The 13,994-nt window shown below is 29.4% G+C and overlaps 1 protein-coding gene and 2 long non-coding RNA genes across 4 annotated transcripts; 2 read left to right on the top strand and 1 right to left on the bottom strand.

Moving 5' to 3' along the window:
• Window positions 1–830: 830 nt before the first annotated feature.
• LOC114386710 lies at window positions 831–3,058 on the bottom strand. Its single transcript, XR_003661148.1, has 2 exons — window positions 2,923–3,058; window positions 831–1,237 (listed from the first exon to the last, which is right to left on the bottom strand). It is a non-coding gene; the product is annotated as an uncharacterized LOC114386710 (long non-coding RNA).
• A 1,413-nt stretch (window positions 3,059–4,471) lies between these two features.
• LOC114386715 lies at window positions 4,472–6,954 on the top strand. Of its 2 annotated transcripts, XR_003661154.1 has the most exons (3): window positions 4,472–4,852; window positions 5,191–5,318; window positions 6,087–6,954. It is a non-coding gene; the product is annotated as an uncharacterized LOC114386715 (long non-coding RNA). The 2 variants fall into 2 exon arrangements; XR_003661151.1 differs by lacking the exon at window positions 5,191–5,318 and having other exon boundaries at window positions 4,475–4,852.
• Window positions 6,955–11,337: 4,383 nt separating this feature from the next.
• On the top strand, window positions 11,338–13,436 carry LOC114386727 (CASP-like protein 7). The gene is made up of 3 exons (XM_028346765.1): window positions 11,338–11,647; window positions 12,132–12,255; window positions 13,012–13,436. The coding sequence occupies exons 1-3, from the start codon at window positions 11,427–11,429 to the stop codon at window positions 13,225–13,227; spliced, it is 561 nt and encodes a 186-aa protein (XP_028202566.1). The 5' UTR covers window positions 11,338–11,426; the 3' UTR covers window positions 13,228–13,436.
• Window positions 13,437–13,994: the final 558 nt, after the last annotated feature.

Consider the following 13,994-nt stretch of genomic DNA (forward strand, 5'->3'; position numbering starts at 1 on the left):
AATTAAGAAATAATTATCTTACGTAATATTCAATGATTGGATAAATTCACGTCAAAAAAGGTTTTTTTTTCATTAAAAAATCCAATAAGAAAAAGCGAGGTAAGAATTCTAGAGTATATGCTAATTTGGTTTTCTAAATACATGCAACAAAATGTTTTTTTTTACAAGATGACATTACTCTTTCATTTATTGCCAACAATAACGTTAAGGAATTGGCTGAGTAGAAGTTTGAATTGCTTGGGTAAGCAATCAGATATTCTGTAATTAACTACTATACTAATAAATCGGAGCATTCAACAACAATTTATAAATCAAGACAATCTGGTATAGAATATAAAAACTCGATCTAAGAAGTTAAAATAAAAAAAAAAAGGATGATAAACTTAAATTAAATGCCCATTTAGTGTAGTGATGGAGAGAAAATAATTGAAGAAATTTGTCTAATGTTTACAATTTTGAGGCATTATTTACTGAATTTTTTAAGAAGAAAAAAATAAATCACATATTTTTTTTGCCAAGGATGAATTGGGTATCTACTCTAAAATAAAATCTCAGTGTGTGATATGTTTAGTTTGGTGGTAGAAAATAATAGTGAGTGAAAAATTATGCCGAGTTGATAAGAATGGATCTAAAAGACTTAGATATTATTCTCTTACTTTGTGTTTGGATGAAGGATTTAAATTTTTTTAAAAAATTTAAATACACAACATTTTAATTGTCTTGATTTAAATACACAAAATAATTTCTTGTATTTTAATTTTCTTATTTGGATAAAATAATTCAATTTCAATTTCAATGAAATTTAAATTTTTATTTTTAAATAAACTGTAGTACATATAAAATAAATAAATACTAACTAAAGTGGAGTACATATAATCATTGGCTATTGATCACCAACAATTTTATTTTATCTGCAACTTTAACTAGAAGCTACTCGGCAATTACAATGAAAAACTAAAACTAGAACAAGAGAGAGTACTACTACTTTTGAGATACTGTTACTACGGTGCCTAACCGTATGAGATTATGCTTGAGTTTCTCCACATTTGTATTTTCTGCAGAAAAAGTTCAAAGAGTAATTTATATTCATTGGCATTCATGATGAGGCACTTCTGATTTTGGAACTAATGCCTTATTGCCTCATTGATCCTATGATTTCACTCTTAAAATAGAGTTTTGTGCAGCCAAAACATGATTTCTTCTGCTAGTACAGAATTTTTGAAAAGGCCTGGCCTTACTGAATCAAAGTAATGTAAGTTAAATACAAAACAAGGAATATATATAGTGTAAATTTAAATGCAGTCCCAGGTATCCAGACATGCCCAAGTTACCCAAGAAAAGCCAAGATAGTATAATTGCTCAGGCATGTGATTATCCCATCCTTCTTCTGATCCTTGATTTTCTGTGTTATTAAAGATATAAAAACCTTCCTAGAGACTGAAAGAGAGATTTTATGCATTTTAACAGCCCTCATATGACTCCTTGGCCTAGTGAAGGACTTGGATATGTGAAGTCATATCGAGTTGGGTTTTGCTAGATTGAAACTAATAGGGTAGACTAAGAATGGACAAAAACCTCATTCATAGAATTTATCTCACAATGTCCATGGCCTTTATCAAATATAGAGCAGTAGCAGTACCACATGGGACTTTGACCAAAGTCAATGATAATAATAATTTAGACTTATAATAAATTTGATTAAACTTTTGTTCTAAATCATAGATTCTATATCATGAGAAAGAAAAGTTTCTTTAACCTTATTCTAAATCTAAAATTCACAATTCACAAGCAGTTTATATATTAGGAGCTGACAATAAAGTTTCAACATGAACATATTAGACATGGATCTACTGATAAACAAAATATTATACATGGATCATGAATATTTTTCTTTAGAGAGGGAGATTCTAAGCAATAGGTGGAAATAATACTTAAATCAATATCCTTATAATACAACCACAATTGTTAAAAGAAATCAACCTTTACATGTATCACCTCCAAAATCTCCCTAAACTGTTAACCATGATGGAGATTATCAAGACAAAACTTGTCATCCAAAATGCAATGAAGTCTAGAGAATCATTGTTTAGAACAACATCTCAGGCTTATTTTATTCACAATAGTACAAAACACTTGGAATATGAACATACCTTAAAGAATTCGAGATTTTGGGATACGAAAAAAATAAATATTTAAACAAAAAGTGGAGGTACATGTTCATAATACTACATGCATATAGGAAAAATAAGTGGATAATTGAGATGCAGAAATTTGAGACAACCATTAACAAATGATTATTCAAATTAGAGATTATGGCTCACAAATACAAGTACAAATCAGAGGTATGCAATTCTACTGATCAACTAAAGTAAATAAGGCACACAAATCCAAAACAGTGAACACGCTTACCAACCCACATGTTGGCTTAAGCTCCAATACAATAAGAAATAGCAAAGGACATAGCTAAAGGTACTAAACAGAGGCAAGTAACACAACTCACTTGGGCTTTCATATTCAAACAATAGTAGAAATGAAATACGAATTTCAAAGAAGCATACAATACAATGATAAACAGTTAAACATGTGTGAAAGCAAGCCAAAGTGATTTAAATTAAACACAATCTATCGATTATATCTCTATTTCTCTTTGATGCATATTCACAAACATATGGTGCTCACAACCTATCTCAACTCCAAACCCATCCAATTCCACACCCACTAACATATCAAAATCATTGAAACAAAATAAATGAAATAGAAAATGAAACAAAAATCAATAAAATCAAGCGAACCTTGTAACTACAAAAATGAAATCAAAATCAAAGAAACATAAACTTGAGAAAAGAAAAAAATAGACATGAGAGAGAGAAACCTATCAGTGAGAGAAAGAAAAGATTGTGATGAACAGAAAGAAAAACTTACTTGTCAATAGAGGTGGTAGCTTGTGATGCCAAGGTGTGTTGAGAGGGAGAGAAAGAGCTATGGAGAGTGAGCGTCCCGAGCGTACAATGTTTTGTGCAGAGTGAGAAATTTTAATTCCTTTGTTTTTGCTGAGAATTTTGAAATTCTGTCAAGTTAGTATATTAAAATACTTTACATAAATGATAACATTTCAATCATTTTTAAAATATCATATCCAAACAGATTACATTATAGGAAGACATTTTAATATCCCAGTTGAAATACTTTACCTGATTTAATTTTCCCATCCAAACATAACATTAGTGTTATTTAATTTTATCTTATTTTCCTAAATAATGTCAGATGATATCATTTTTGTGGTTGTTATTTCTAGGGAACTCCTATTTAACATAAGATGTGTTATGTAATGAATCATCAAGAAAAATATGAATATTTATGTTTTAGCTTTTCTGTGTAGTTTTAATGGTGGAATTTAGGAATAGTGATAGAATAGAACTTGGTGCCTAACATAGTTCAGCATAAAAGCAATTATTTGTTGCTTCTAAAAATCATGATAAGTTTAATTCTCTTTCAATCCAAACAAACTCTAAGTTTATAGTTATGCTGGCAAAACGCAAAAATATCATAAGTTGATAACAGAAACTAATTTCCTATTGTACAAAAAAGATACTTTTCCCCCTTTTCACGTAATTGGCTAATAGAAGTTACATGTTTGGCCATTGATTTGCAACATAAAGCTAGGTGGATGCATGTTGTATGTCCCAAAGAGAGATGTAGGAAACATGAAGTGACTAGGTCCAAGTTTCAAACAACAGGAGATTTTTGGTTGTCAGCATCAAATTTTTTACAGGAGCATTATCATCTAATGACATCCCATGCCATGACCAAATCCATGAAGATGCCACCCCACCATTCCATCATGTCACGTGAAGTGTTGTATACTAGTAGTTCTCTTTCCCATTCTACTAATAAGTCATAATTTGAAAGCCCTTATTTTGTGTGTTTGTTATGTAATAATAGTATCTCAAAAGGACTCATGTCAAAATAGCAGGTATGATGGATAAATAATTTTATATCTTCACTCTTAAGCATATAGTCATTATTCAATCTTTCTATTTGTATGTATAAAAAAATATTTATTAAGAAATATTAATCTTTTATAAAAAATTTAATACTTTAAAGAATTATTAACTCTCAACTAGAATATTCTTGTTCAGACAAAAAAAAGAAGACTCATATAACACATCTGATTTTTTTTTACTTTAATATAAACATTTTCTGGATGAGTTACTTTTATATATATATATATATAACTCACCATCACCTTCCATTCCTTAGCAATTTGGACCTTTTCCTAAAAGTGATCCTGAAAAATTCCTTGCACAAATTGAATGCTGTGCACGTGATGCTAGTTGCTCTCTAACTGACAAGTGCTGATCTCACCTCAATCCTTTTTCCTTTAAAGTGATAAGATTTTGTTACCAAAATGAACCCTATATAAGATGATGGAAGAGGCTGCGAAGGGAATCATCCAAGCCTGTCATTTTCCCATAACTATGAATTAAATGCTAATTTGACAAATGCATTATTAGTTGCACATTATAGATTGCAGGGGGAACCCAATTCTCCTTCATATCTTTCTCATCCAACGACAAATATGATACAAAGCAAGAGAAATTGAGACTTTCCTAGCCTCTTATATATGCTGATAGTGGAACAAAATAAAATATCCTTTAAAGTCACAAGCAAGCACAGCATTCAAATGCTGAAAATTGAAGTTCTAAGGCCATTGTGCTTCTTCTTCTCTTCCTCCTCCAAACCTTCACAAATAACTTCTTAAATACATAGTGGTAGAGCTATGATTTCAAAATGACAGTACTTTTCAAACCTCCAAGGTCTTGCTTGTGAATAGAAGGTTATTTGCCACCAAGTAAGTCCACTCAACACAACTTCTTTTACTCTTTTGGAAGAGTTTTGGTTGCTTGATATTTTGCTGTTATTTACTACTAATTAGTTAATTAATATTAAGTTTACTATTCTAGTTCTTTGAAATGATCGGCAAGTAGTCCATTTTTAAAATGTTGGATCCATGTTGATTAATGTGAGCAGAAAATAACGGCAATCACATTTTTTTAAGTTTTGACTTTGGACCGGCCAAGCTCTAGATATGCTCAATGAAATATGTTTCTGCAATGTTCAATTCCTTAGATTCTTGTTATTTTATTTTCAACCTTTTTCTTTATTTGGTTTCCTATGTAATTTATTTAGTGTGGTTACTGTGATCAAAGAATGAATGGTTAGCTGGAAAAACTAATCATCATGAAAAGTTTTTGGGGGTTCAAGTGTTAGAAGACAGAGAAAGAGCCATTTTAGATGAAGAGACCTTAATGTCATGAGTAAGACAACTATAAGATATGTTGAGTTCAATAAATACATTAACATGATAACAGTGTAGTGAAGCAATGCTTAACAACTGCTTTATTTTTTATTTTTATATATATATTTTGATTGATTGAAATAAGAAAAGTGGCCAATTTTTCTGTCAAGAAAGAACATGCCTCTTAGTCTAATATCTTTCTCTTATGATATAGGAAAAAGTATACAATCAGCTAATTAAGTTGGCAATAGAACATGGATAGCATCGCTAATCTTTTTATAAATTTTTTGTTGTGTTCTACGGTTCTACCATATCATGGAGTCATTCAACACTTTGAAAGCAAAGCAACCAGTTTCCATCTTTAGCATATAGCACACTTCAATTTGCCTTGCATTTAGCTATCTATTTCATTTCACCTAATGTGGAGAGCTTAATTGGAAGGATTAGAATCTTGAACAGTAACATATATCTTCAAATGGACCATGAGTATTCTTGTGATAGAAGCAAGATGATAAGTTTTGCATTATTACTTTTCTGCATCAATCACTAAAAGAAGCAAGGACATTATTATCTTATGAAGTGCTGTATGATTATAACATTGGACAAAAAATGTTCTCCTTAATCATAAATTTCTCCAATATCTCATGGTATCAGCATCTTCAACAAAATGCTTATTGTATAATAATATAGCTTACACATGTACAAAAACGGATTCTCTTTTTTCTTTTCTTTTTTTCCTTACACAGCCACTGCTTACTAGGGCAAGTTCACCTTTTTTCCATTACAGGGAAAACATGACCTGGCATTGATTTGGATGGATTCTGGGGTCTTAATCATCTGAGATCTTGCATGTGAACATGAGATATGATGCTGCAGCCAAGGATGACTTGCCGATAAATTCTTTCTCTAATTTGACTTTCAATTCATGTTTGTCAATTGATAGTGCATTAGTTCTAATATATGCATTTGATTATATAGAACACTATTGTGAAAGTGTCTTTAGGGATAGGGTAAATTCGGCAAGTCATCTTTGGCTACATGTCTATCTCATGTTAATATGTCAGATTCAGGATGATAATTGATTAATGGCCTTCACAATGATGGATGAGGGCTATGGAGGGAGCATGTGTGAATTTTCAATGCAAATCTAATTCTAAGAGGTAAGTTCTTATTCTATACATCATTTAACAATCTTCATTGAAACAAAGCTACCTGATTTTTGTGTTTGAGAATTCATTAGGAAAAGGGGCTTTGATTATGTGGTACTAGTTGCAAAGCCATCATTCATAGCAGCCAGGACAAAATCTCTGTTTCTAGGGACAAGGAGGACATGTCCAAATTCCTAGTTTGATTGGCTTACTAAGTTGTTTGGCCCTTCTTTAGTTTAATCACGATTCTTGCAAGTGCCAGCTAAAAGTAGTTCAATCCATTGGCAAAATGGTGTGCAAGAACAATGATGGCACAGAACAATGTCACTCTTACAGCAAATCAAATATTGTTATTTGAGAAGAGAATTATTTGTAATAAGTTGAGGTTGCCCCGGACATGGGTGATATGATCAGATGGTGATTGGTGCCCTTACTATGAATAGTCACCAAACGAATGAAGTTGACCTTATTGGACAATTATATATAGGAAAGCGTATATGTTGCTTAGTAAATACTCGTCATAGGTTTTGATACTTAAATTAAGAAGGCTTTATTAATTAGGTACTTAGAACATTAATTAAGAAATTTAATTAATATTTCATATTTTATAACAATTATCATACAATTTCTTAATATATTTCTTATTTTTATATTAACTAAATTTTATTTTATTTATCTTTCTTTTTTATTTCCTCATTCACAATAAATTTTTTAGGAATTAATAGGGAAAAAACATATAATGATTCGTTAATAGTTTAAATAAGAATTAAAATGGAACAAATATTTTATTTTTAACTAAAACGTTAAACAACATGAGAGGGAGGGAGTACTAGCTAAGCCTTTTGAACACCATCAATGTGAATCAAGTCTCAATAACCATTTAAGTACCTCAATTTCTTTTCCAGTGATACATATTATCTATTTATTTTACAACTAGTATCTTTTAGAAAGAACAATCATACTCAAGTTGGATATATTATAATAATAAATAAGATTTATAATAATTTTTTTTCCAAGAACTTAATTAAAATACACGGACACTCAAAAGATTTTTTATATCATCAATCAATTATAAATTAACATGTACAGTAAAATTGCTAATCTTTATAATAATTACAATAATACTGCATTAAAATTAAACTCAAGTTATAATAAACATTTCAAATTTTATTTTATCTCATTTTAGAAAAACAGCCTTTACAAGTTACAATTAAAAAAAAAAACTCAATCCATTTTAGTATTTACTTTTCATTTAAAAAATGCCAATTATTTTTATCGGCTTTTACTGCACTCCCACCGAATAGTGATACGCAATTACGTAGTATTAATCTAACCACCTAATGTGTGGATTAATTGTTATGAAATTGTTTTAATTTAATTAATAGTTTAAGTATTAAATATGCGATGATATTAAATTATCACTTATAATAATTTATTTGTATATAACAAAATCATCTTTCATAAAAAATATACTTAGATTTATAAAAAAACGTAGAATTTATCCATTAATTTAAAATTTAGTATTAATGTAAAAATTATTGAGGTAATTATAAGTATATTATCAATTAATTTTAATTTAATTTGAATATGAGCTTAACTTTTTCCGAACTTATAGAGGCAATTTAAAAAACAAAGAATATCACATTATTATGGGAGTCATAGGAAATTGAAGCAAAAACATTAATAATTTAATTTTGGCTTAAATAATAACCTTCTGCTGTCTATAAATAATGTATTTTTTTATTTTAATTCTTTAAAGGTTTTTTAGTCATTTAAAGATTTAATTTTTTTATTTTAATTTTTGTTATCAAATAATACTAGCTAAAGATGTAACAATTATGTTCACAACTCGTTAACTTGTTATATTATCAAAGAATTTAACAAGATAATTATATATAATTTTTCTTTGGTAAATTATATTTCTAAATTCTTCATCAATTAGTTTAAGGTCATCAAGCATTTAAAAATATAATTTACCATATATATATATATATATATAATTATCTTGATAATGTAACAATCTAATGGTTGTCAAAATGATTATCATATCATCATTTAATGTTATTATTTGATAACAAAGACTATAACAAAAATAAATTTTTAAAGGATTAAATCAAAACAATTTCTTTAAAGAATTAAATAAAAAATATATATTTATAAGAACCAAAAGGATTTTTTTTATAATCAAAAGTTATTTAAGCTTTTAATTTTTTTAAAAGAAAAAAAGTATTGAGTGAAGTCATACGGTCTCCAAAATATCCTTACTAAAAATAAATATAAAAAAATCTATTTCATTATTCGGAGATGGATAATGGATCTAAAAGTCTTTTTTTTTCTTTTTTAGGATTGGATATAAAAGTCTTAGTAGCTAGATAGATCACAAAAATTCAATATCCTGACAACTTTTATTATATTTTGTTGTTAATATATAGCTAGCCGAAACCCAAAAACATTGTTATCCTCTTCTGTTTTGTACGAGTGCATATCATTTGATTGTCCCATGCTCTTCTTCTTAAATAATTGTTGTTCTTGGTTAGTTTCATATATGAACATAAAAATTAAAGTTAAAAATTTGTAGATCGATGAGTTTTCAATAGAGTACTTCGTAATTAGTAAATTAAGTCACAACTATATCAAATTAAATATTCTGATGAATAAAATAAGCCTCCGTGCACGGCACAAGTTATTAGTTTCTATTAATTATGCCGCACTAGATTAAGCTAAGGCAGGTTCATTATTTAATTAATTGTTTAATAAATCCAAAAGCATGTCGTTATGCAACCATACGTGCAATTGATCATATAAGTGCATAATTTTAGGGTATATTTAAGAGCATTGTTTAATTAAGGTTAGATTAAGCAAGTACTGCGGGTGGTTGATAGCTATATATGCAACTATTCAAACATCCAATAACATGTTACTATGTAAACAACTAAACATGAAATAAACCGTACTAAGAGAGCAATATTGTCTGATGAATCTTGAGTTGTTGGATATATATATTTCTTAATTTATCACGCTGTATCACAGTATAAGATTAAGTATAGAGATTAGAGACGAGTACTTGAGGGTTTAAACTATGACAATTCCATCCAATAGCATGTTACTATGTAAAAATATTATTCAATTAGTCATTTAAGAGGATTGTTTAGCAAATGTAAGATTAAGCCAGTAGTAGGGGAGATTGATTGTTTTTAATGTAATGTATAACTCCATCCCATAGCTTGTTGTAAGTATAAACATTCAATTAATCATTGAGATTGTTTAACGAAAGAATTCGCTATTAGAGCTGGAAGAAAATATCATTTTAAAATTTCTATTATACGTACTGTACAAGATTAACTAAGTATTGGGGGCAAGTTGATGGTTTTAATATATATGATAATTCCATCCAATATGCTATATGCTTTAAACATTCAATGGAACATTTAACAGCATTGTTTATCAAAGGCAGACTTTTGTTAAAACACTACTAAAAAAATAATTTTTTATAATGTACTTTCGACGATGGTCTCTATGAAACCGTCTTAATATATAAGACGATGATAATTTTATAAATATAAAATTTTGAAACGAAAAAGGTTTTACGAATACCATCTTGCAATGATGTCTTCAACAACAGTTAGTTATAAAACCGTCTTTAAAATCGATATAGAAAAAAAATGATGTCATTTTTTTAAATTAAGTAAAAGTTATTTAAGACGATTTTTTAAAATCATCTTTGAAACCAAGGTGTTAATGACAATTTTTTTTAAGTCTTTGATTTTATGTTAACAAAGACGATTTTTGAAAATCATCTTTAACTTCATAAATATAGTATGTTATGTAATTTCGACATTGTGTCTCTACCCACAAATCTCTTACTCTCGTGTTGTGGCCTCACTCTCATTCTGTAATTTCATCTCTTATCCACAAATCCCTCACTCTCGCACCTTGGCCTCATTCTCGTGTCCTTCACTCTACTTTGACCTGTAACTCTGCGTGAAATGTGCAATGTCACCTTGGGAACCATTGTGAAATGTGCTTGAGAACTAAATCTTTTTTCTAATAGTGAGAATTGGAAGAAAATATTTTTTTTTAATTTTTATTATATATGCCATACTAATTATAGAGCATGTTACTAGCTAGCTAAGCATGTCACCTTGTTTGCAACTATCACTTTACAAAGACCAATATAAAGCAAGTCTATGTACTCAAACCACCACACTTTTGCTTTCCATATTCTATGGTGTCACACAATCTTGGAAGATCCGGCGGTACTTTTGAAGATTTATTAGTTAATCCTTAAAACTAGTATTTTTTTTCTTTCTTTCTTATGAACTATATGTAAGATTCATATGCCACTAATTATGACCTAGAATAAGTAGAGTCGAGGTTAGAAATATTTACACGTGCTAATTCTTATTCTATTAGTTTTATAAAAACACCTAATTTTTAAATAATTTATATATATATATATATATATATATATCTAAAAAATAAATAATGCTCTTTCAACCAAATTAAGAAAAAACAAGTTATTTAGGTATTTTTGCATATGCCGTTTGCATAATATTCTCACCCTGTTCATGTCACCAAGCAATAGTAACCAATCAAATGCCGTACAGTTGTAGTCGATGAATGCTCAATTATGCTTCTATTGGAGCAGGTCACTTTTTTAGCTTTTAATTAATAACATGGTTGAACAAGTACGAGCAGGTGAATGAATAGTGGATAGTTTTATTAATTCCACTGCACCTCAGCAAAATCATAAACTAACTTCAGTGGCATGCTTTTGACGACAAAAAAACAAAGCCACTTGGTGCTTGACAAACCTAATTCAAATTGGCCTATGGTCCGAAAACCCGAATTTGACGTGCTATTCCACAACTATATAAATGCATGTTTTAGATATACATGCATGTAGTTAAGAATATCCTAGAGCTTCTTAATTTTGAGCCAAGTGTGTTTTGTGAGAGAAAATTTTAAGTTGGAAGAGAATGAAGGGAGGTTCAATTGAAGTTGGAGAAGTATCCAAGGATGCATCCCCAAGAAAAGGGGTGGCAAGAGGGTTGTCTATAATGGACTTTATTTTGAGAATTATTGCCGCTGTTGCAACACTGGGTAGTGCATTGGCCATGGGCACAACCAATGAAACCCTTCCATTTGCCACTCAATTTATAAAATTCAGGGCTGAATTTGATGACCTTCCCTCGCTTGTGTAAGTTTGTGTTATGTTTCAAGTTATTTTAAATCAAGTTGAAATCCACAAACAAATTTTTAGGTCAATATTACATGTTTATATCGTGTTTGATTTCACGTTTTAGATGTGATTATTCATGTTTCGAATGAGATTTTGTACGTGAAACTGATAATTATAGCTTTCGAGTCCCAAACATGTTTTAATTTCTTTATTTTTAACAAATTTCTAAACACATTATTAGTTTCCGGTTGAAAAATTGATTCTTCGGAAATAATTTTTGAGTTAAAGCTAAGAAACTTTTATATTAGATAAAAAAAACTATTTTTTATTATTGACTTGTTCTTAAGATAAAAACACCTAAATAAAAATTGCTTCAATTAAAAAAATTGCAAACGCTGACCTTGAAAAGTGATTATGGTGTATGTAATCGTGTGATTGGCTTGAGAGATTTTTAGCAAAAGTGTAGCTAATACATTGGATGTGTGTGAACATGCAAATCCAGGTTTTTTGTGATGGCCAACGCTGTTGTTTGTGGCTATCTTGTGCTTTCACTTATGATATCTGTCTTCCACATACTCAGAAGCACCGCAGTAAAAAGTAGAATTCTCCTTGTTGCTCTTGACACGGTAAATTAACATGCAGATTCTCCTTATCACCAAGGCAAATTTTTGGATGTGGCAGCAAGAGATAAGGCTTTTCATTAATATAGGATGTTTAGTTTGATTCCCCCTTTTCATTTTAAGTGAAATCTTTTCACTATAATTATAATTATAAAAATGCCATAATTTTTTTTATTTCATTTCCTGTTTTAAAAAAAACTGTAAAAACAGATAAAAACAACTTAAAATATTAATAAAAGAACTTAACTTAGATGTATCATCTGGACAAAGAATTGTTACAGAGCTATCTAATCACAAAATGAAATGTATGATGGGTTTACCAGTTATATCTAACATATTTTTATTGATTGACAATATAAAATCCTTTGGGCAAAGAGTATATAACAATTAAACTCGATAAAAATATGACTTTATACCAACTAACTTCAAAATTCATAATTACAATTTTAAATTGAGGTGATGCAGTCACAATATGCGGCATGAAGTTGTGATTGCAGACAACATTATCTGCAATTGGCCTGCAACACAAATACAACCGTAATTTCAACTAAAGTGACATTATTATATATATCACGAATACTAATATATGTTAAAAAAAAGTCGTAATTTTAACTTTATAAGATTCCAATTTCTCTAAATGCAACAAGTAGAAATCCACCATTTTACCTACAAGAAGAACCTTTGCTTAATGTTTATGTCAACCCCTTATTTTTAATATTGCTAAAACTTGGTGATTAAATTTGAGTTAATATTGTTGTTAAGGTAATGCTGAGTCTGGTCACAGCTTCAGCCTCTGCAGCAACATCGATAGTGTACATAGCACACAATGGAAACACAGGTGCCAATTGGTTTGCAATCTGCCAACAATACAACAACTTCTGTGAACGTATTTCGGGTTCCCTCATTGGCTCTTACATTGCTGTTGCTCTCTTCATAATACTAATCATGCTATCATTAGTAGCAATCTCTCGAAACTGATGTGATATTTGTGTGCTCATCCAAGTGTTTTACTTATGCCCTTTAATTTCTTCTTCATAGTGTGCATGGAAATTTTCCTAGTGTGCATTTCTCATTTGGTGTCAAAGTGTGTACAAGTTTGGAATGTTAAATTTGTGGTTTCTGGGAATACATGTAATCATTGTGGTATAGCAGAGAATGAATCGAGATTGAAGCTTCCCATTTTAGAACCTTCTTTGTGTTCAATTTGAAGTTGCATACAAACATGTACATAATATATGCTTGAACTTCGTGCTATTAATACCTTCTATTTCAATTCGGAATTAAAAAGAAAGAAAAAAAGAAGTAATAAGAGGCTTTATACCACACAAAAATGAACTGCAAAGACCGATATACCCTGCAGCTTCCTCCTTGTGCTATGCTAGTATGACCACAAGTTGACTTTAATGTTTTCTCGTAGTATAGGTACGATTCATACACCTTTGGCATCCGAATATGCCGATCAAACTGAAGGAAAAAAAATGTAACCAAAAATCACTTTTGTAAAACAAATAATGCATTTAGCGAATAAAACAATTTAACAATATCACATAATTACATATCACTAAATATATAAGTTTCTTGATTTTTACAATTATTACTTAAAGATATATCAACATTGATTTCTGATTGGTTTTCATAGTAAAAAAATTATATTCAACTTTATTATAGTCATTAAAATTAGAATTTTTTTATTTTTTATTTTTAACAAATTACAGTAATACTCTTTACTCTCTAATCAAGTTACA

Source organism: Glycine soja, chromosome 2 (genome assembly GCF_004193775.1).
Source record: "Glycine soja cultivar W05 chromosome 2, ASM419377v2, whole genome shotgun sequence".
Lineage (NCBI taxonomy): Eukaryota > Viridiplantae > Streptophyta > Magnoliopsida > Fabales > Fabaceae > Glycine > Glycine soja.